This window comes from Talpa europaea (assembly GCF_964194135.1).
Source record: "Talpa europaea genome assembly, chromosome: 8".
Classification (NCBI taxonomy): Eukaryota; Metazoa; Chordata; class Mammalia; order Eulipotyphla; family Talpidae; genus Talpa; species Talpa europaea.
The window spans coordinates 60,330,869-60,352,797 of NC_140075.1; the positions used below are offsets into that span (position 1 = coordinate 60,330,869).

Sequence of the window (21,929 nt, forward strand, 5' to 3'; positions counted from 1 at the left end):
TTATGAATTAGCATTGCAATAATGTTTCACAGCCAGAGTTCATCAACTGTGGGGACTTCAGAGTACTCCATTGTTAGAAGTAAGTGCTCCTTATGTTAGCAGGCGGAATGAAGAGCACCTCAGGACCCCAAGCCTGCACATTCTAAATGTGTTCTGCCATCCGCCGCATAAAGACAAACATTCTCTTAGTGCAGTAGACCTTCAAATACAAAATAACTTTAATATAATTAGTGTGTAATAGAAAGAAGAGAAAGAATGTAGTTAAAATAGTTTCCAAATGAACACCCAAAGTTATAGAACCCCTCCTGCATAAATGTTCAGCCAAACAGGGTTGGCCCAAAAGCTTGCCACAGATCTATTCTTCTTCCTCAGTCCTCTTCCAAGCCCTTTTAGCTTCCCCTTGCTGCTCAGCTCCATGCTTCCTTAGGGTGGGGCAGGGAACCTGGAATCTCCTCTTTCTATGGATATCAAGCTGTTACCTTACAATCACCTTCCCTGGCCCCAGATGGTCCACAAAGATAGCGTTAGCTGTGTGGCAGAAAGTTGGCTGAAAATCTCCTGTGCTGTGCCCAGAGAATACAGCCACTAGTCCTGCAGCTAATGTTATGCCTACATTCAGTTTGCCTCTGGGTGAGTTTTCCTTGAAGGCTTTTGCATCCCAGCTTGTCTCAGCCTTAGCGCCTACAGAAAACAGCACCAGCAACAGTTCTCATATGCTGACATGTAACTGGTCAGAGCAGTTGAACCTGTCCTCATGCACAACTTTTATGAACAGATCCCACCATCACCCTCTCCCGAGGGGTTATTCTAGACAATCTCATATAGGAACCAAGCAGAGCATTAGTTCAAAATACTCATGCTCTTGCCCCCTTAGCCACTCCTCGTCATTTGTAGTGGCCCTGGCCCCTCCTGTAGTAGCCCTGCTCTTCTAGAAGCCCTTCTCCCTGAAGAATCTGCCTGTCACACCCCAGGACACTTCAGGGTAAAGCATAAGGACATACTGGGGGGTGGCAAAGATTAACCTTCATGGTGCTGCATTCCCTCAAGTCAGCAACCCAAATGGCTTTACTGCCACCCACAAGGTGATTCTCAGCCCACAAGGTAACTTTCAATAAATAGGTAACAATATGGAAGGAGAAACAGCAAAATTTTAGAGCCAGACCTATCTCATTTTCTGTCCTGGTCCCTCCACTTACTCAATCTGTGACCTAAGCCACTCAAACAAAGTCTGTCGCCTTTACTGTGAAATGGAAATAGCAACATGGGGTATATACAATTGTGTTATATATAAAAGATATATAAGCACAATGCCTTGGCATGCATTAAACACTTTTTTAAATTGTTAATTCTTAACAAAAAACCTAGCACTGTGCCAAGTACATATTAGCTGGACACTGAATGGTGATCAGCAGTGCCCTCTCCTCCTGTGGCTGTTGTACAGGCCTGGGCTGACCTGACCCTTAAGCAATGTGGGATATATTGTCTTGGCTGCCTTTAGCGAAGTAGTTAATATTATATTCAAGGCAACTGGCCCTAGAATGTCCTAGGCCATGTTCAACACCATCATACCATACCAGGATAATCCTCAGGGAAGGGACAGTTTCCAGGTTCCCTGGCCCACCCTAAGGAGCTGAGGAGCAAGGACAAGTGAGAGGAAACTGGGAGAAGGAAGGAAGGTGAGGAAGAAGAGGACCTGGAGGAGGCGCATGGAACAGAGAGACATGTGAAGAAGCTGCACTTGCTTCTTAGCCTTGGACTTGTACCAGGGTCTCGGAGGACATGGAAGGAGAAACTTCAGACAGATATGGGTGAGAGACCCATGGGGAGGCTCACAATGGCAGCCTTTATCTTGACTTGGACTTTGATTTTCCTCTTTTCCTTCCAGACTTGCCTGACCCCTTCTGCCCCTTTCCTATGTGTCTCAGCAGAAGGTGCTTTCGACTTGTGGCAAGCTTTTGGGCCTCAGTGGCCCTGCTTTGGGCCAACCCTGTTTGGCTGGGCATTTACCCACGAGCAGATAGGTAACTTTGGGATTCTATGTGGAAACTACTTTATCTATTCTTTCTCTTCTTTTCTCTTTATTGCACAGTAGTTGTATTAAAATTTCATTCCATTAAAGGTCTTATACACTAGATTATGTCTTGTCTTGATGCAGTGGATGGCAGAACCCATTTAGAGTGGGCAGATTTGGGGGTCCCGTGGTGCCCCTCACTGTGCCTTGTAACACAGGCACTTTCACATATCATCATATTGCATTGAAAATGTAAAATATAAGTTCCTCATTCAATAAACGTATATGGTAATGGTATATGAAATGATTTTCAAATTTTACTTTTGGAATAATTTGATGACAAGTAATTTGTGATTGGCACTGTTCCTCTGCCATCATGGTTCTTGGGAATGCCTATAAAATAAGCAAATCTAACCTCAGATTGTTTTCCAATGGAATAAACATTTATGTGCGCCAAATTTTAAAATAATTGAAATCAACTTTAGTGGCTATGGAAGTGGGTAGGCAGATAATTTACCTTTGACCTTGCAGTTTCTTATATTAGAGCCAATATATGTTTTCCCAGTCTCAGATATTGTAGACCTTTGCAAATCCCCCAGCCTCTATTGCTAAATGGGCCTAAGCTAAAGGGTCAGCCCTGGGACCATGGTGTTTGTGATCACTGATGGAGGGCCAAATACATAATCAAAGGACCTCTCCCCCGACCTGTCTGGGTGGGGCTGGCCAGTGGTAATATTAGCCCTTACTTGAGGGAAAGCATGCTTTCAACTTAATTGGATTCAGAGCTTGCAAAGTCTGTGGTCAATCATCTTGGTCTGTACAGAATGTTCATGCCAGACCTTGGCTCCTGTCACCATCCCCACCCTCTCACTCCAAAGCCCTGAGGCTTGGGTCTGCAACTATTAATGAATCATTTGGTAATTCTTCCATCCCAATGGGAGGGCGCGCACACACACACACACACACACACACATACTTCCTGGGGTTCAAGTCAACTGCTTGCTCCATTCCCCTAGGTTCAAAACCAAGGATTTGTTAGTTTCGTGGCAAGGGATGCATAAAAAGACCCTCACTGTGGAAAGAGTGAGCTCTATTGGTGAACCAGGCCCCACCTTAGAGGCAGAGGCACAAACATCTCCCAAGTTTCCCATCTGGCAATGCTGATCCGAAGAGCTTGGTGATTTTTGCTACTTTGAGGATCATTTTCTCTCCAAGGCAGTGATGTCCCACACATTCCAGAGGTCTGGGTTGGGTGGGGTCCAACATACCAATTAAGACCTGAGAGGTTGTAGCCAGAGCAATTTCCCAACTTCAGTCATTCGCTTCCTCCCTGCAATTGTTGCAATATCACTAGCTGCCATAATACAATTTATTAACGATATGTGTACTCATTTTAGTTCAAAAAATTCTTAGAAAAGGAAACTACATGACACCATATTTCAAAGAACCCAAGTGTCACCTAATAAACAGACATTAAAGTAGATGTACTGAATGTCATCCAATTTTTAAAAATTTTATTTCAATATTATTTAGAGAAGCGACTTCAGCCCGATTTCTGTTGACTTGATGGAAAAGGGAAAGACAAAGAATTTACTCTCTTGTTAATAGGAAACTTTCTCATAGATGTTATCAGGAGGATTAGAAGAGAATTACTGAAGGTGGTGTTCATGCACCACCCAAAGCCACACACTCAGTAGACTCTGCCTCTAAGGAAGACACTTTCTCCTTCCTTTTACAACGGACACTAGATCAAAGTCAGGAAAGCTCCTAGCCCCAGCTCTGCCTCCCACTCAGGGGCCTCAGGAAGGGCACTTGCCCTTTCAGGAACTCACACCCCCTCATGTGTAAAACTGAGCACTGATTAAGTGATCTTTAAGCTCTCTTCCAGCTCTGACCCTCTATCATTCCAAGACTTTCCCCAACAGAGTAAAATGGCAGCCATGGAAAAAGCCCAATTCACCATGTGCTTTGCCAGCTGGAGCAGACTTCTTCACTGGGCGTGTCTGTTTTTCTAGCTTCAGTGAGAAATTGGGCCACGGAACAGAGAGGAGTGAGCTGGCTCCACAACCTTAATACTGTCTCTTTCAGGGTCACCTGAGCTAGCCGAAGAGAGTGGAGTGGAGCCTCCACTCTCTATTTTTTCTTCCAAGGTTAGATTCCCTCTCCTCAATGTTCAAAAAAAAAAAAATGGAGCATGGAAAGAATAGGGACTTTGGAAGCCAAGAGACCTTGATTAAAATCCTATATGTGACACTCTCTAGCTATGTAATAATAGGTAATTTCCTTAACTTTTCTGAGTTTCAGTTTGCTCATATATTTTTAAAAAGTATCATACTCGGGGCCTCCCTGGTGGCACAGGGGTTAAAGATACAGTGCTATCAAGGTCAGACACTGCAGCCTGAGTTCAATACCTGGCCAGAGAGCTGACCCACATGGCGCAGCAGACCTCTCCTGTCTTGCCCACTGCTCCCTTCAGCAGTGTATTTCAGTAGATCCGCCTGTTCTGCTCCCCACTCTGTCTCTGGTGAATCCTCTCACCCCCCTGCACCTCTGACCTATGCCCCTGTTCTATGCATAAATAAACCTTAAAAAAATAAATCAGTACATAAAAAATAGCATACTTACCTCATAAAAATATCACAAGGGGAAAAAAATAGAAGTATTTATTAGGGACATAGAGGCACTTTATCTGCTGGAAGTGTATTAAAAAATGCCAGTGGTGTTCTTAAATATCTGAGACTGCAAGAGCCCTACAATAACTCACTTAGGGTATGAGATTCTTAGAAGAGCCAGCAAGGTTCCCCCATGATGACTATTCATCACCTACTGCTCCCTCTGTTCCTCTGTCTCCCCTAGGAGAGATGGCACCGGCCAGAGCAAGATTCAGCCCCCTGCTGCTGCTCCTGCTGCTGGGACTGTGGGTGGCTGAGGTCCCCGTCAGTGCCAAGCCCAAGAACATGACCTCAGCTCAGTGGTTCGAAACTCAGCACGTGCAGCTGAGCCCTCAGCAATGCAACGTGGCGATGGCCAACATCAACAAGTACACGAAACGCTGCAAGAGTATCAACACCTTCCTGCATGAACCCTTCTCCACAGTGGCCGCCACCTGTCAGACCCCCAACATAGCCTGCAAGAATGGCCGTGACAACTGTCACCAGAGCCAAGAGCGCATGTTCTTGACCGATTGTCAGCTCACCTCGGGGAAGTACCCAGACTGCAAGTACAAAGAGAGACAAATGGATGCCTTCTTCATCATCGCCTGTGAGCCTCCCCAAGAGAAAGATGACCAGAGCTACCAGCTGGTTCCCGTGCACCTGGACAAAGTTATCTAAGATCAAGTGTTCCCCACTCCTCCCATGCCACCCCAAGCTCTGTAAACTCCTGCTGCTGCTGCATTTCCTCCCATGAATTCTTTACTAATCCTTACCTTCCTTGCAAATACCACTTCCCTCCCACACACACCCAACTTCATACACTCTTAATTCCTTTGGGGGTTTTCTGGATGCTCCAAGTAATGAGGGAAGAGGGGTCATTCTCTATAGCCTTTCACTGATGCCTGCATTGCTTCCTGAGTTTGTGATACTCTGCGGCCTTTCAAGCACAAAGGATCTGGACAGGGCTTGCTGCAGGGCTGTGTTATGTATAATTTAGGGGGATGTCTGAAAAAGAAAGGGAATATAAAATTACAAATGCAAGCTAAGGTGAGGGCCTTGGAGGGGCTGTGGCTAGATAGTTCAGGGGGGCCACAGACAGTGGAGATTATCTCAGGAAGTAGGGCAGAAAAACCCTTGCTGTGTTCCTTGTGCTGGGCAAAGGAATGTGTCTGATTTTGCTGCAATAAAATACTCTGCTCTTCCTGAGTGTGTGTCATTGTCCGGGGAAGGTATGAAGCTTGGAAATCTCTTCTTATCTCTGTGAGGCCTGACCTGCAGGCAGGAAGGGCAGCCAGCACTCTCTGAAAGCTCAGGATTGGGGTAGAGCTGGACTCTGGCTTCCACCCCATTGAGAACTGCCTGGGAGCTCCCATCTCAGCTGAAGGGCAGAAAGAACATCTTCCCAGATGCATGTCAGATCCTACGCCTGTTCGTGCTCCAGATCTGACCTCACACTTCACTGATATGAATAGAAGTAAGAGCCTCATGCTTCTAAAGTGAATTTCCCTCCCTTAGAAATTTCACAATCAGGACCCTCCAAGAATCTTGATCGGGTACTCCTCTCAGTGTGGTGAAGGGAGTCTGACATGCGATCTGCCATGGATTTACAGTATTATACTGCAAAAAAGGAATTACTGGAAAATGAATTCAAAATAGAACATACGGATAGAGAAAAACGGGGTCAAATTTTTATTAGATTCAATTAACATAAAATCACTTTATCAAATTGCCATAAAAGTTGCTCAAGCTTTCTTCTCAATTTCTGTACTAATCTTGATACTTACACAGAAAAAAACATAAACCTATTATACATGTGTATAATATATGTTGGCACACATAAGTGCCAACATAAGACATACACACCCATGCATATACATGAACACAGGGACAAACACTCACATGGGTACATGTGTGTGCAACACACACTCAAATACATGCACTCAGCAGTAAGGCAACCCTCTCCTCTCCTCTGCAGATACTGCCTCCTCCTCATAGCTTCCCACATTTTGGAAGAGATTTTCCTACACAAGCTAGGGTTCAGAATAAAGAAAAGATATTGGTGAAATATGATATAGCAGAGAAAATGGAGGACCCAGAATTTCTGACTCCCTGACACCACCATACCTTCTAGAAAGAGACAGCTCAGAAAGAGCACTCCATTATCTACCATATCCACATATAGCAATAACCCACCTCAAATAGAGCATACCTCATGCCACACATAATAGTTCTGCCCATCGCTAGCACTATTTTGCCCATCCCTGTGCTGACAACCAAGGAAGGCATACTGTAAGTAAGAGAAAAACAACATTCTAAAAAAAAAAACAAAAAAAAAAAAAAAACATTCTTCTACCCCTTTGGCTTCTCCCCAGTGTCGTGGGCAGGCTCTATTTCCTCTGTCTGCACCTTAAATGATGGTGTTTCTCAAGATCCTATTCTTAGCTCTCTTTCCTTCTCACACTGCATTCTCTTGAGTGACTTGATATACTTCCATGCCCTCTACAATTACTTATCTGCTCCCTTAAGTCTATCTCCAGCCCCAGTCTCCCAAGTTCCAGGCAGAGATATCCAGGTCCTACTGCCACTGATGCTGGCCCCCTTAGCATCCTGCAGGGGTCTAAACTAAAAACACTCAACTTGAGCTCAGTCTGCCCATCCTCCTGCAATCTCTCAGCCTTAGTTTGTGGAAACATCAGACCCAATCATTCAAGGCCCTAATCTGAGATACATGTCAGCTCATTCCTATTTGTTTGCTTCTCCAGCAATTTCCACACCCCTCCCCACCCCTGCCCTATACTGCGCTAAGAGGGTACACAACAGTACTTGGGTGTTCTTTTCTCAAATATCATTGAATTTATAACAGGTGCCCAATACACATTATGGTTTTGGAAGGGTAAACACACCTGTGATTGGGAGTTAGGCAAACACACCTATATTGTTGCAGACAAGGATTCATTATCCAGCTTAAGTGGCAAGAGAAAATATGCCTTTGAAATACCATAAATAATAACAGAAGAGTGCAGTGAATCAAATGGACTCTAGAATATTTTTTTTTCCCACCTCCCTAGAATTTCCCTCATCCCCTCCTAAAGTTTGTTCTTTGTTAAATGTTAATCTTTCTGTTACACGTCTGTGGCTTAACATTATGTCTATAACCAGAGTCAGGCAACACCAGGAAAAATTCAGTCATTCAATATCTGTAAAAGCAGTAGCCCCAGAAGCTGGAAAAAGTGTGAAATGAATTCAGACTAGAATGGATCTTTAAATAAGTTAATTATGCCCAAACGAGTGGTGTGGCTACCTGGGTAGGAGTTTCTGGCTTCTGTGTGTAGGTTGAAGAACTCGATGGAGGGAAACTTGAATAGGGGCCATGGGCTATGAAATTGGCTCATCCAGAAACAAGTGCGGAAGCTGACAATTTGAGAAGAGCTGCCTGAGAATCTTGGAACAAAATCTCTGCTGGTTATGATCTCTGGGCCACCAAAGATGTGTCTCAAAAAATCACTTGGGTAGGGGCTCCCAGCTATTTAGGATGACATAATTATTTCCTAGTGGGTTTGTTTTAATACCCCAAAAGTTTAAAGTTAAGGGCAGAGGCATTTAAGAGAATCAAACGTGTAGCATTGGGCCTCCCGGGTGGCGCAGCGGTTGAGCGCTGGGTTGCGAAGCTGCCCACAGCCTCTGCAGCACCGGTTCGATCCCCAGCTGCTCCCAGGCCACCAGAGGAGGGTCCTACATGGCTCGCAGACCTCTCCAGCCACCCGCTGCTCCCCTCAGCAGTGTATTTCGGTCCTTCTGCCTGCTCTGCTCCCCGCTCTGGCTCTGGTGAATTCTCTTACCCTCCCACGCTTCTGACTGTACCCAGTGCTTGTATATATGTATGTATACACAAACAAACAAACAAATAAATAAATAAATCTAAAAAAAATGTAGCATTGATATATTTATATTAACGAATTTGTTCATATTTAGCATTTTAGGTACTTTGCATGTTTAAGAGAATTTCGTCTGTAACAGTAACAATTGGACTTGCAACTCTAATTTAAAATGTGTGGTTTAAACATGTAATTTGAAATAGAACCTTCCTTTAAAATTAGTTTTGGAAGATTTAAGAAAACTTAAGAGTTGAATCATCATATTTTTAAATTGTTGAATTTCTAAGAGTCTTTTTGATATTCAGGAATGTTTTGTTGGGTAGCTCAGATTATCAAATTACTTCATAAGGACATGGACTATGTTAAATTTATAAAATATGTTTTTAATTGTTTGAAGGAGTCTTGTTAACTGCTTTTTTAAATAGTCATCAAATCCAATCCTTTAAAGTGATTATTAAAATTTGCTTGTTTGTAAGTTAAATATAAAAGTTTAAGGAAGGACTAGACTTCCAATTGGCATCTTTACACATAACAGCAATTTTATTTATTTATTTTGTGGGACCCTCGCAGGTGGCCGGGGATTGAACTGGCGCTGCAGAGGCTGCGGGCCGCCTCGCGACCCAGCACTCAACCACTGTGCCACCAGGGGAGGCCCATAACAGCAATTTTAAAAAGTCAAATATTGTGCCAAATATTCTTTTCCAAATTCACATTGACACTGCCAGACCAGTCCATTCACTGCACTGTTTTCATCTACAAAATGTACAGTTAACTTTGACAATTGTATTTCCTGGTGTCCCATGACTTCTGGTTTTCCTGCACTTCTAGAAGGAAGGATGGCCACCCATGACGCAATTGCTGAGGCTCATGCTGGGGATTGGTAATGGAGTGGACCCCAGGACTGTACCGCCCTCCCATACTCTCCTTCCTCTGCACCATATGGTCACCTTGTGGGTCATTCTGTACCTTGAGAAGGGTCTCCCATTACATTCTGGAGGAACCGAGAAAGGGGAGCAGGGCTTCCCTGAGGAGAGGGTGGTAGTGGCAGAGGAATTCAGTAAAAGTCTACAAAGGAGCGAAACTCAGAGACTATGGTTGAGTCGTCATCTTCAACAGGGCTTTTTCTTCCTTGGCCAAACTTGGGAGTTTTGAGACTATGTTTTACCAAGTAAGATGGCTTTTTAAAAAAACAAAAACAAAACCAACAGATTGTTAAGCAACTGGTTCTTTCAATAAAACAGGCTGCTTGCCTGGAAGCGTGTGTGTAAATACACTTGTTCATGGTAGGGAGGTGAAGTTATGTTAGTGGAATTAGGAGTGCTATATATTCCACCAATTACAGATCCTTTGTCGACCAAAATTCCCCATTTGAAGTGCAATTATCTTTTGGCAGAAATAAAAAAGATAGTGTAACAATGATTTGGCACCTATGACATTGGTATGGGTTTGTCTTAGGAACATGTGGAGGCACAGCATTTAGAGAGAAGGTTTTGTAATAAGGGGTCTTAAGATAGGTGGAGTGTTGAGCAGATACCTGGAAGTAGACAATGAGTACAGAAAGGGATTTGTCAAGGAACCAGAGACAAATCTGTCCCCGCTGCCTAGCAGGTCTGAAGGTTGGGGGGCATGGGAGGGTGGCAGAGGTATGACTTCATGCTGCTGTAATTTCCAGATTGCCTGCCCCAGGAGATTCTGCTGGGAGTCTGCCAAAGAGGGTTCAGGCTGCCATGAGATATACCTGGCATGTGTTAGGTCTTAATAAATGTTTGTTTAACAAAATTTGTTTTTAGAGCAAAGGAGTGGGGCTAGGAAAATATACAGATCACAAACCTGGAAAGCTTATGAAACAATTCCTTTTAAAACTTTCTCATTAAGCTAAATTTTTTTCCAGAGCGAGAGAATTCACTGCCTATGGAGACGGCCTTTGCCAGTCGGGCAGTTCTAAATATTAACTCCCCTACATACACCCTGGTCTATTCCTCAGTAACAGCAGCAATTCACTGATACTGTCACTTTGAGCCACTCAGAACAAATCCAATTCCTCATCACACTCAACTTTTTAAATATTTTAAGAGTCCCATGACTCTTGACCTCCAAATATTATCTCCTCAGGCAAGGGCTATAAAATGACTCCCACTATTTCATCCAATAATTCTACTTGGTGAAATATGCTCAGTGGAAATAACTCAAGTGTGGAGGAAAAAAATGTGTGCAACTGTTTATACTCTGAGAAAAGTTAGAAATAATACAAGTTCCCCCCAAATAATGCGACAACCACTTGATGCTTTTACTGAAGCATCAAGTTATCACTAATGAAGACATTCACACAATTACACAGATGTATGGCTATGTGTATGAGCAAAGCTACATGAAGAAACAGAGGTTAAAACTGTTTCCAAACAGGTCATTGCTATGAGTCTTCCTGGTGCTGCAGGGGTTAAAGTCTCAGCGCTATCAAGCTATCACCAACCACTGTGGCCTGAGTTAGATCTCAGGCCAGGGAGCTAACCCACATGGCCCAGCAGACCTCTCTTGTCTCTCCCACTGCTCCCCTCAGCAGTGTATTTCATTCAGTCTGCCTATTCTGTTCCCCACTCTGTCTCTGGTGAATCCTCTCACCCGCTGCACCTCTGGCCTATTCCCCAGATCTTGTATGCACAAATAAATAAAAATAAATCTTAAAAAAAAAAAAAAAAACCAGCCAGGTCATAGCTATATAAAAGTGTCTGGGTTTGCATACCAATAAGGTCCTTAAGTGAATTTGGAGTCCTTCCAGAACTTCCTCTCCAAACCATGCCTCTTCCAGACTCTCCTAGCCCGGTGGGTCTACATCTGACCCAGAAGACCCTCCACTCCACATTAGCTTCCAACTGTCTTGTGTCGCTTCCACTTGCAAATGTCAACCTACAGACAAAAAAGAACTGGTGATGTCTAAGTGCCCCGGCCTCCTCCCTCCTTCCCACTTCCCAGCTTCCCCTTCTCTTGTGGTGCCACCACCATTTTTGTTCTGATGGTGTCTTTCAGAACCTGGTCAGAGACTATTGAGGCTATCACAGTGACAAACAGACAAGACCCTTGACTTCATGGAGCTTATTTTTAAATTATATGTAGTGGCAGGGGAGCTATCGCTCTGTTAAATGAGGTGGAGAATAAACAAAGACATATTCAAATAGAAATTAATGCTGTGAAGAAAGCAAAAGATGTCTCATAACAGGTGGGAGACCACATAACGTCAGGGGGTCAGGGAAAACATTCTAGAATGTAACACTTCAGTCAGGACCTAATGGATGAGAGCCAGTGACTAGAATTGTGAAAAGAGGCCATCTAGCAGAAAGGAAAAAGAGCCAAAAGCCCACAAATTAGGAATAAACAAGGTATGTTTGAAGGATTGAAAGGGCACCAGTGGCTGAGGGTCCCTGGTGACTTCCCACCTCAGGGGAGTGCGCAGAGATGAGCCTGGACCAAAAGGCAGAAGAGGATTCATAATACAAATGAGAAGTCACTGGAAGGGGTTCATGTGATCCAGCTGAGGTTTACAGAGGATCACTATGGCTGAGTGCAGAGAATGGCTTATCAGGAAGTAACAGAAGAACTTGTAGACCAGCATGGAAATGACTGCACCAGCACAGGCAAGAGGCTATCCTGTGAATTTTGGAGATATCCAGTTCAGAGAGATACCAGTTGTAAATTTTTAAGGAAATACTGTCAAGAAAATAAAGCCCAAACTAAGGGAAAAATTAAACAAAAGTAGAATTAACATATACACTGTGTTGATTACTTATCCTAAAATAACTAAGGTATGGCTCACAGTTTCCTCAGTAGACACAGGTAAATATATGCTCTTTCAAGTCTGTTCCTAAAATTCCCCCAGTGGTCCTCCACTAATCCCCCCTTACTTCAAGGCATGGACATAGAGCCCTGACCACTGCCCACCTTACAGCAGTGAGCAGCCTCCCCCAGTTAGAATGACAGCCACATAAACCAGATAATAACCATTACAGACACAGATGTTTCTTCTGCATTCTCTCTTATCAGGATAACACTACTTCCCCCATAAAACCATACTGGGAAATTCCTGATTGCTTAAGCTATTACTTACACTCAAGCCAGTCTGGGGGAGGAAAGGTTTTATTCTCTGACCCACAGGAACATATCTACCATGTTTAGAAACTCTTTCAGGGCCTCCCTGGTGGCGCAGCGATTGAGCGCTGGGTTCCAAAGCTGCCCGCAGTCTCTGCAGAACCGGTTCAATCCCCGGCCACCGGGTGAGGATCCCACATGGCGCGCAGACCTCTCCTTCTGCCCGCTGCTCCCCTCAGCAGTGTACTTCGTCAGTCTGCCTACTCTGCTCTCCGCTCTGACTCTGGTGATTTCTCTCACCCTCCCGCGCTTCTGACCTTACCCAGTGCTTATATAAATAAATCTTAGAAACTCTTTCAGCACTGGCAACTACAAAATTAAAGTTGCCACTTTTAAAAAAAATTTATTTTATTTATGTATACAAGAGCTGGGGTGTAGGCCAGAGTTGCAGAAAGATGAGAGGATTCACCAGAGACGAGTAGGGAGCAGAACAGGCGGATCTACTGAAATACACTGCTGAGGGGAGCAGCAGGGGCGAGACAGGAGAGGTCTGCTGCCCCAGGTGGCTCAGCTCCCTGGCCAGGGATTTACCTCATGCTGCAGTGACTGGGGATAGCTTCATAGTACTGAGACTTAACCCCTTGCACCATCAGGGAGGTCCAAAGTTGACACTTTTTAACATGGTGGTTATGTGGTGGAACAGGTAATGAAGTGTTCCAGGCACTTCTTTCATGCCCTGTGACAGTGCAGATTGAAGCCCTATTCAAACAGACATATTCAGATAGAAAAGACTGTAGTAAAGAGTGGGCATAAAGACTGTAGAATCAGATTGCCTAGCAAGACAGGAGAGGTCTGTTGTGCTACACATGGGCCAGCTCCCTAGCCGGTGATAGAACACTGATAGAATCCAGCCAGCAGTGACAGCTCTGAGATTCAACCCCCTAGGCCACCAGGGAGGCCCAGTGCCCCCTCTTCTATGGGAAAGAAGAATGGTGCTTTTTTCCAGAAGTTCAGGGACTCCCATAATTTATATGCCAGTTCCTAACTGTGGGAGACTTAATTACTAACAATTGTTTCGCCCAAGAAATTTGCTCAAGATTATGGAACATAGGCCTGGTAAAGGAAGATTCAGACTCTCAACACTGGGATTGGGTGAGCAGGATTTGTTTTTTTTTGGTTGTTGTTGTTTTTAAAGATTTATTTATTTATTTATACAAGAACCTGGGTACAGGCCAGATGTGCGGGAGGGTGAGAGGATTCACCAGAGACAGAGTGGGGAACAGAACAGGCAGACTGAAGAAATACACTGCTGAGGGGAGCAGCTGGCGACACAGGAGAGGTCTGCTGCACCATGTGGGATTCTTGCCCACCGCCCTGAACCGGTGCTGCAGAGGCTGAGGACAGCTTCACAGTGTGGTGCTCAACCACCTGTGCCACCAGGGAGGCCCACGGGTGAGCAGGATTTGTAACAAGTGAATAAAGTTCATAAAATATCCTCTAAGAAACTAGTTTCCCAAGTGCTGGCTTCAGTAACCAGCTACTGGACAGCTTTTACAGAGTGGACACCAGGGGGTAGCAAAATCTCACTCTTGCAGTTTCCAGGCACTAATTAAAGGGAAGTTGGAGTCTACCATGACTGGAGGGCCCCAAAACCCAGTGGTGGAAAAGAGCCAGTTCCCTGCCTCTAATTCTACTGGGGAGATGATCGCTGGCATGTACTGCCCTAGGCTATGTTTGACTCGCAAGAGCAGAGGGATCCTCTTGCCTCCAAGAAGGAGGCACATTTTTCTTTTTCAGATCCAACTGTGTGGGAAAAGGGTGGAGTTTAGCGTTTAGAGGTGAAAGAAGAGCCAATGATCCAGGTGGCACGCCCCTTTTCCTTCCCCCCAGTTCCAACAGCTACCCAGAGGCCGCAAGAGCTGCCTCCACTGCCAGGACTTTTTCCAAACATCACCACCTAGCTGCAGTGGGACTTGCCTTTGCACTTCCCTGGCGTCCCGGATCTCTACTCAAAAGCCCACCCTTTGAAAGCACCCCCACTACTTCCCAAAGCCTACACAGGGAGGGACAAGGCATCTCCCTGCTTTGTTTAAGCCTCCCCCAACCCTCCTGGGACACATTGGCCTGGCTTCATTTCCCATCCAGACGTGTGGAGGATGGGTTAGGCTAGAACTTTCCTAACTAGACTATCCCCCTTTGTCTGCTTTGTCAAACAGCCATCCTGACCGCCTGAGCCCAGGGGACCCTGAGAGATTCCCTATTTCCACCCCACAAGGAGAAAGAGTCAGGCATCCAGGATCGAATCATGAGATCTGACTGGGAAGTCTGGCATCTTCCCTCCTTTACTCCAAAAGGGAAATAGAGAATTGGGGCGGGTAGAGGGGGGGCGGCGAGACAATGAGGAAAGAACTCAAAACTTCTGCCGAGGTGCAGGTCCCTGCAGGAGGATCCTGATCCCGGGGCCCTGCCCCGCCTCGGTCACGATGCCCACCCCCTACCCCAGCCTTCATAGCTCCCTAATTCCCCCACGCCTCCGCCTTCTCCTGGCCACACAGAGGAGCCCATTGTCGCAGCCCGAAGGCTCGAGGCCCGAGGAGATGGGAGGGGACCGAGGGGACCAGGAAGCCCCCGGAGACTGGAAGGAATCCCCGATTCCCGAGCTCTTCGCTCCACTCGATAAGGGCAAGGGTTGGGGGTCTGTTCTGAGCCCCAGGTTCTGTCTCTGTCTGGCAACTGTGGGGGAAGAGGTTCCCAGCCAAGCAGGAGGCTTCTGCGCGCCCACCGACTCCAGTCCTGGACTTGAGACCTCGGGGAACCCACGCACACCCCAGGCTCCAGAGTGTCCCTCGCAGAGGCTCAGCTGATCCCAGGGTGCAGGAAGGCGGCGGGGGAAGAGGGGCACCCTAGGCGGGGCTGGCTCCCGAGGGCAGGGTCCGGGCCACCCCCGGGGGCGGGGCGGAGGAGCTCGAGCGCGGCGGGAAAGCCGGGCTGGGCGGAGGGGGCGTCCGGGGGGCTCCGCCCGGGAGAGGGAGCTGCGGCGGGGGGTCCCGCGCGGAGGCGGAGGCGGGCACTGCGGGGCGGGGCGGGGCGGGGCGGGGCGGGGCGGCCGTCTCGGCCCTCCCTGGCGGGGCCCCGCGGCCTGGGAGCCCGAGTGGGCCGAGCCGCCGCCGGGCCGGAGCTGTCCCCCGGCCAGACCCAGCGAGGCGCGAGCGGCGGGAGGGAGGCGGCGGCGCGCCCGGCCCCGCCCGCCGGTCCCAGCGTCGGACGCGGCCCCGCGCCGAGCCATGGTGAGTCCCGCGGCGCGCCCGGGCGCCCCCCGCCTTCGCGCTGCCCGCTCTGCGCCGCCAGCCCCGGCCGGGTGCCTCCGGCGCGGCTTCGGGCTGCGGGGCGCCCCGGGGACGCGCCCCCGCCCCCCCCCCCGCTCCTCCTCTTCGCTCTGAGCTACTCTGCCCGCGGCGGGGCTCCGAGCCCGCGGGGCGCGCCTTCACCTTTTCTTTCTCGCCTCCCCGCCCCCTCCCCCAGTCTCCCTTTGGTCTCCCCCTAATCCAAACACCTGCCCCTCCCCCTCCCCGTCCTGACCTGTGCCTTCCTTTGCAGGACCTCCCTCCCCCTCGGGGTCCAGCTCCTTACCCGCGGGGGACCCCTGCGGGCTGGTCCTGCAGCGGCCGTGGAAGGGGCCCGGCCTCGGGTCATGAGAACTGACCTGCCTGGAACCACCATTTTCCATCCCAGTCCCCAGCCCGGTGAGCCGGGCCCACCCATCCGGCCCTGGGGGACCGGCCACAGCTGCGGCTGGGCTGGGGCCAGGGACGTAGCCAAACAGGGAAATTCCCTTGGAGAAAGAGGGGCTGCCTCAAGGTAGTGGACAGAGTGAGGAGGGGGGCCTCCCAGTGCCAGGGGGCGCGAAGCTACCGGAGCGGAGCAGAGACTGGGGGTCAGGGAGAGGGAAAGTGCCCCCGAGTTGTCGCTGCAGGGAACAGAAGCGCGGCCTCGGAGCTCTCCCGCTGCAGAGGGGAGGGAGCAGGGGCGGGAGCTCTCTGCAGGGGGTAGGGAACCCCGGCTTTGGCAGCTCGGAGCACTGGAAGCTGAAGAAGGGAAGCCCATACCCACGGAGTGGACACTGTCTTGGGAACTTTCACTCCAGAAGTACTCTCTGAAGAATCCCTGCAGGGATCGGGCGCTGTCAGGGAGAGCGCCCACTGCATGTGCGGGTGGGGGTGGGGGTGAGAGGGCTGAGGGGCTCTCACTGCAGAATGAAGGAGGGGGAGAGGCCCTGCCAGGGGGCGCTCAGTGCTGGGAGTAGTGGGGGGAGGAGCATTGGTGGGTCTGCGCCTCTACCCCCTGGCTGGGCAGCTGGAGCAAGAAGAAAGAGGAACCGGGCCAGGGAGAGCTGACTCAGTCTCTCTGGTCTCCTCCTTGGTCCTGGCCGGCTGGAGGCTGGGTCTCTGTTCCCGCCTGCCGCCTCCCACCCCAGACCCCTCCTCCCCTCCTGCCGCTGCCGTTTCCTGTGGCTGAGACTCGCTCTGCCATGAGCTCACCGCCCCTAATGGGTTGCAGCTGCCTCGCAGTTAAAGCTCTAGCTACCCCCTTCTGGCCTCAGAGCAGACGGCCCACTCTGCCTCACCCCCCGCCCATCTCCACCTCCCCCAACCCACGCTCACAGTACTGGCCGGGTCGGGAACACTGGGGGGTCTGTCTGCTCGCCCACACACCTTGGGGCTGGGTCTTTGCATTGACGTGCTGAAAGCCCGTCTCTGGAGTGCCTGCTCTTGCTTCTCAGACTTTCGGGACCAGCGGGCAACTCTGGCTTTAGGGACTCAAAGTAAAACATAGTTTTTTATCTTCAGGCCAAAGGCAGGGTTCGGGGTGGGGGTGGGAATTGGGAAAGCTAGATAGAGAACTAGACAAGGGAGGCAGTGAGCATCCCCTTGCCTCCCCCTGCCCATGTCCAGTAAGGAAATCTGATAAAGGGAACATCAAAGCCATCTTGAGAGAGAAGTAACTTTGCAAAGGAATAGCCTGAGGGGAGTTGTTTAGGGCTTGGGATGGAGAAAGATAGTCTCATTTATTCACACAGGGAAGGCAAGTCTGGAGAAAGCAGGCATGAGTCTTTTGAAGCAGTGGCTCCTGGTGGAGGTTGGCAGAGAATCAGCAAATAAATATTTACCATCAAAGTCCTTTTGTGACTTTTCCCACTGCCATCACCCACTTCTCTGTAATCCAATGGCACATGCTTTTAAAATGGGTGATGCTTTACAGCCAATCTGGGAGAGGGACAGTGGCGCTAGAAAGACTCAAGACAGCTCTTTAGTCCTCTTTCCTGCCTAATAATTGTTCATGGGTGGTGGCACCTCCACATAAGATAGGGGTCTCCGATAGCAGGCCTCCACATAAAATAGGGGTCTCTGATAGCAGGGGAGCAGCATAGGTATGTGAAAGCCCCCACCCTCCAGAGTCATCTGTAAACCCCTGATGTCCACGGAGCCTGTCTCTTCTCTCCCATGGAAGGTCTCCGCAATCCCAATTCACAAGAAGCGGGGACAGCCCTGAGCAGAGACAGTCACAACAAATTCTCCCTGGATCTCCAAAGCCATGATCTCAGAATTTATTGGGTACACTGACTGTAGGCCTTCCCAGGCTTTGGAGAAGTGATGCTTGGGTCTACAGCTTGGTCTTGTCTCTCCCAGGAGCCTGAGCCAGTGGAGGACTGTGTGCAGAGCACGCTCGCCGCCCTGTACCCGCCCTTTGAGGCAACGGCCCCCACTCTGTTGGGCCAGGTGTTCCAGGTGGTAGAAAGGACTTACCGCGAGGATGCGCTGAGGTATACGCTGGACTTCCTGGTGCCTGCCAAGCACTTGCTTGCCAAGGTCCAGCAGGAAGCCTGTGTGAGTAGCCGTGATCTCTGTTTCATGTCTCCTAACACCCACGCCAGAAACTGGCCAGATTGACTGATTTCCCTCCAGCCAGAGACCTACCTCCCCTGATACCAATCCCCACAAAGCCACCCAGATACTAACACACACTCATCTTCCCCAAGTATTGACCCTATGAAACATCAACTCCCAAAGACACCCTCCACCGGCCCTCCATATCCATTTTCAGACATGTCCCCCCTCACGTCATTTCTCAAGATGCTAACTTCCCTTGACATGATTCAACAGAAAGTCTTCACTTCTATAGCTAGAAAGACCTCCTAAGAGTTTCTGACTCCTCCAAGACAATGGCATCTGCTGACCATGTCTTTGTAATGACTCAGTTCTTAGCCTCCCACACATGGAACCAGCTTCCTAGAGAAGCTTCCTAACACCAGAAAACTGAATAGAACCAACCCCTTTCTCTGCCACAGGAACACTCCAAGATAGCGCTTCCCACTCCCCTGGGATTATAACCCATCAGGCAGAAGGCCAGGCCTGCCTAGGGTGGTCTCACTGTCCCCTCCTGCGGTTTCATCAGCAGAGGCCTGAGAGCAGCCTCCCACCTCTCTCCCCAGGCCCAGTACAGCGGTTTCCTCTTCTTCCACGAGGGCTGGCCCCTCTGCCTGCACGAGCAGGTGGTGGTGCAGCTGGCAGCCCTACCCTGGCAGCTGCTGCGTCCGGGAGACTTCTACCTGCAAGTAGTGCCCTCAGCAGCCCAAGCACCCCGCCTTGCACTCAAGTGCCTGGCCCCAGGGGGTGGGCGGGTGCAGGAGCTGCCTGTGCCCAATGAAGCCTGTGCCTACCTGTTCACACCTGAGTGGCTACAAGGCATCAACAAGGACCGGCCAACAGGTCGCCTCAGTACCTGTTTACTGTCTGCACCTTCTGGGATTCAGAGGCTGCCCTGGGCCGAGCTCATCTGCCCCCGATTTGTACATAAAGGGGGCCTCATGGTTGGACATCGGCCAAGCACACTACCCCCTGAACTACCCTCTGGACCCCCAGGGCTCCCCAGCCCTCCACTCCCTGAAGAGACCCTGGGTACCCGGAGTCCTGGGGATGGACACAATGCCCCTGCTGAAGGACCTGAAGGCGAGTACGTGGAGCTGCTGGAGGTGACGCTGCCTGTTAGAGGGAGCCCCATGGATGCTGAGACCCCCTCCGGCCTCTCTAGGACCCGGACAGTACCCACTCGCAAGGGTGCTGGAGGGAAGGGCCGGCACCGGAGACACAGGGCGTGGATGCACCAGAAGGGCCTGGGGCCTCAAGATCAGGATGGGGCACGCCCGCCTGGTGAGGGGAGCAGCACCGGAGCCTCCCCAGCATCTCCCCCTGGAGCTGAGGCTTTTCCAGAGGCAGCAACGCTGGAGGTAGCCGAGCCCCCAGCAGAAGCACAGGGGGAGGCCTCTGAATCTTGCCCCCTGAGGCCAGGGGAGGCTGGAGGAGGAGCAGGCCAGGGGCCCGATGGACTGCCCGGCACCCCTCGGAGAACAAGCAAAGGAAATAGGAGAAAGAAACGAGCTGCAGGCAGAGGGGCTCTTAGTCGAGGAGGGGACAGTGCCCTGCTGAGCTCCAGGGACAAGGAAGAGACCAGCCACCAGGAAGCTCTTGTCAGTTTGCCTCCACCAAGTGAGCATGAACTCCCAGGATGCAGCCTGATTAAGGAGGAGCATGAAGACTTGGGGAAACCAGAGTCTGAGCCAAAAGAGGAGCACAAACCAGCAGATGAAAAAGAACCTGGGCCCCCAGAACTCTGTGGGCCTATAGAAGAGAGAGAAGGAGAGAGAGAACAAGAGGGGCCGAGCCTGGTGTGCATGGCAGGTGAGATCGCAGGGAGGCTGATCAGCAAGGGCCAGTGTAGCAGGGCCTAGAAAGGGCTTGAAGGAGAAGGGGGTGAGGCTGGAAGCGGAACAGCCAGACCCATCCTCCCTTCAAATCCATAACTCTGCCCGTGTCTGCAGGACCCGCAGGTCCCGACGGGCTCCTGTCTGACCATCCAACACCTCCCCCAGAGACTGTGCAGGAACTGAAAGGGGACAGTGTCCCAGAAGAGGCCCCTCCAGCTTCCATCTCTGAGGACCCGGATGTAGCTTGGGACTTGATGGCATCTGGATTCCTTGTTCTGACTGGTCAGTGGGCATCAGTGGTTGAAGGGAGAGAGGAAGGAGAAGCAGTTGGGGGTAGGCTGTGGAGGGAGGTGGGTGGGCTGGAGGTAGCCAAGCCTGGCCATCCACCAGGACAACCTGGCCGTTTTGTGTCCTCAGGAGGGGTGGACCAGAGTGGGCGAGCTCTGCTGACCATTACCCCACCGTGCCCTTCTGAGGAAGCCCCACCCTCCCGAAACGTGCTGAGCACCGCTCTTTGTTACCTCCACTCACTGCTCAGGTAACCGAGCCCAGCTGGCTCCCCAGACATTAACCTCTAGGGTCACAAGGACCCCGACCCCTAGGACACCTACTTCTTCAACTCAGATTTTCAAGTCATTGACCTTTACTGACTCCCGACCTCCAGGATATCTTCATCAACCTTCAATATCAACATTGCCGACATTCGTATCCTAAGACACAACTAGATTTTCAGGACATTGTTTCACTCTTCTACCACTATCGAGCACCAAGAGCCTGTTAGGCACCATGCTACATGCTGATGTTGGGTTCACACCCTTCTAGAGCAGAGTTCCTGACTTTCCAGACCCAGGAGCCATGTGAATACAGGTTCCTGAATACTAGGTCACTTCCTTTTGACATACATCTGACTTTGGCCCTTTGCCCACTGTCTCCCCTGTGTGCCAGGAACTAACTTCTCCTGAGGACTATTATGGCTAAAACCAGACCATGTGTTGCTGTCCCTCCAACACACACACTCACTCACTCACTCACTCACTCACTCACTCACTTTGCCTCCTTGGCTCTTCCTGCTCCCACAGGCCTGATCTACAGATATTGGGACTGTCTGTCCTGCTCGATCTTCGCAAGGCACTCCCACTGCCTCCATCTCTCATCCCTGTCCTGAGTCAACTTCAGGTAACCAACCTCCTGTGACAAGTTCTTCCGCTCCTAAGGCTTCCCTAGTGGCAATCCCAGGCCACCCAATTGCCTACAGTTTAGAGTGAGTGTCCTCTCTGCCTTCAGGACGTGGGCAACCCCCCCATTATTCAGCGGCTGCTGCTTCTCACTCATGATGAACCTCCAACTGAACTCCTTGAACTTCAGGTTTGAGCCCCTCATTGTCAACTAATCGCCCTTACTAGTAGAGAAGAGCCCCAGGCCAGTTCCTGAATCTCTGGGTGCCCAGGCCAGAAACCCCCTGCCTTCACACATCCACAGGCTGCTGAGTTGCTGTCAGAGAATGATCTGAAAAAAGCAGTCAAACCAGAGGAGCTGCAGTGGGACTT

At 49.7% G+C, this 21,929-nt stretch overlaps 1 protein-coding gene across 1 annotated transcript; it reads left to right on the top strand.

Annotated features, from left to right (window-relative positions):
* Nucleotides 1-4,872: 4,872 nt before the first annotated feature.
* On the top strand, nt 4,873-5,427 carry LOC311175784 (ribonuclease 7-like; the record flags this gene model as incomplete). Its single annotated transcript, XM_084240907.1, has 1 exon — nt 4,873-5,427. The coding sequence occupies one exon, from the start codon at nt 4,873-4,875 to the stop codon at nt 5,341-5,343; it is 471 nt and encodes a 156-aa protein (XP_084097033.1). The 3' UTR covers nt 5,344-5,427.
* Nucleotides 5,428-21,929: the final 16,502 nt, after the last annotated feature.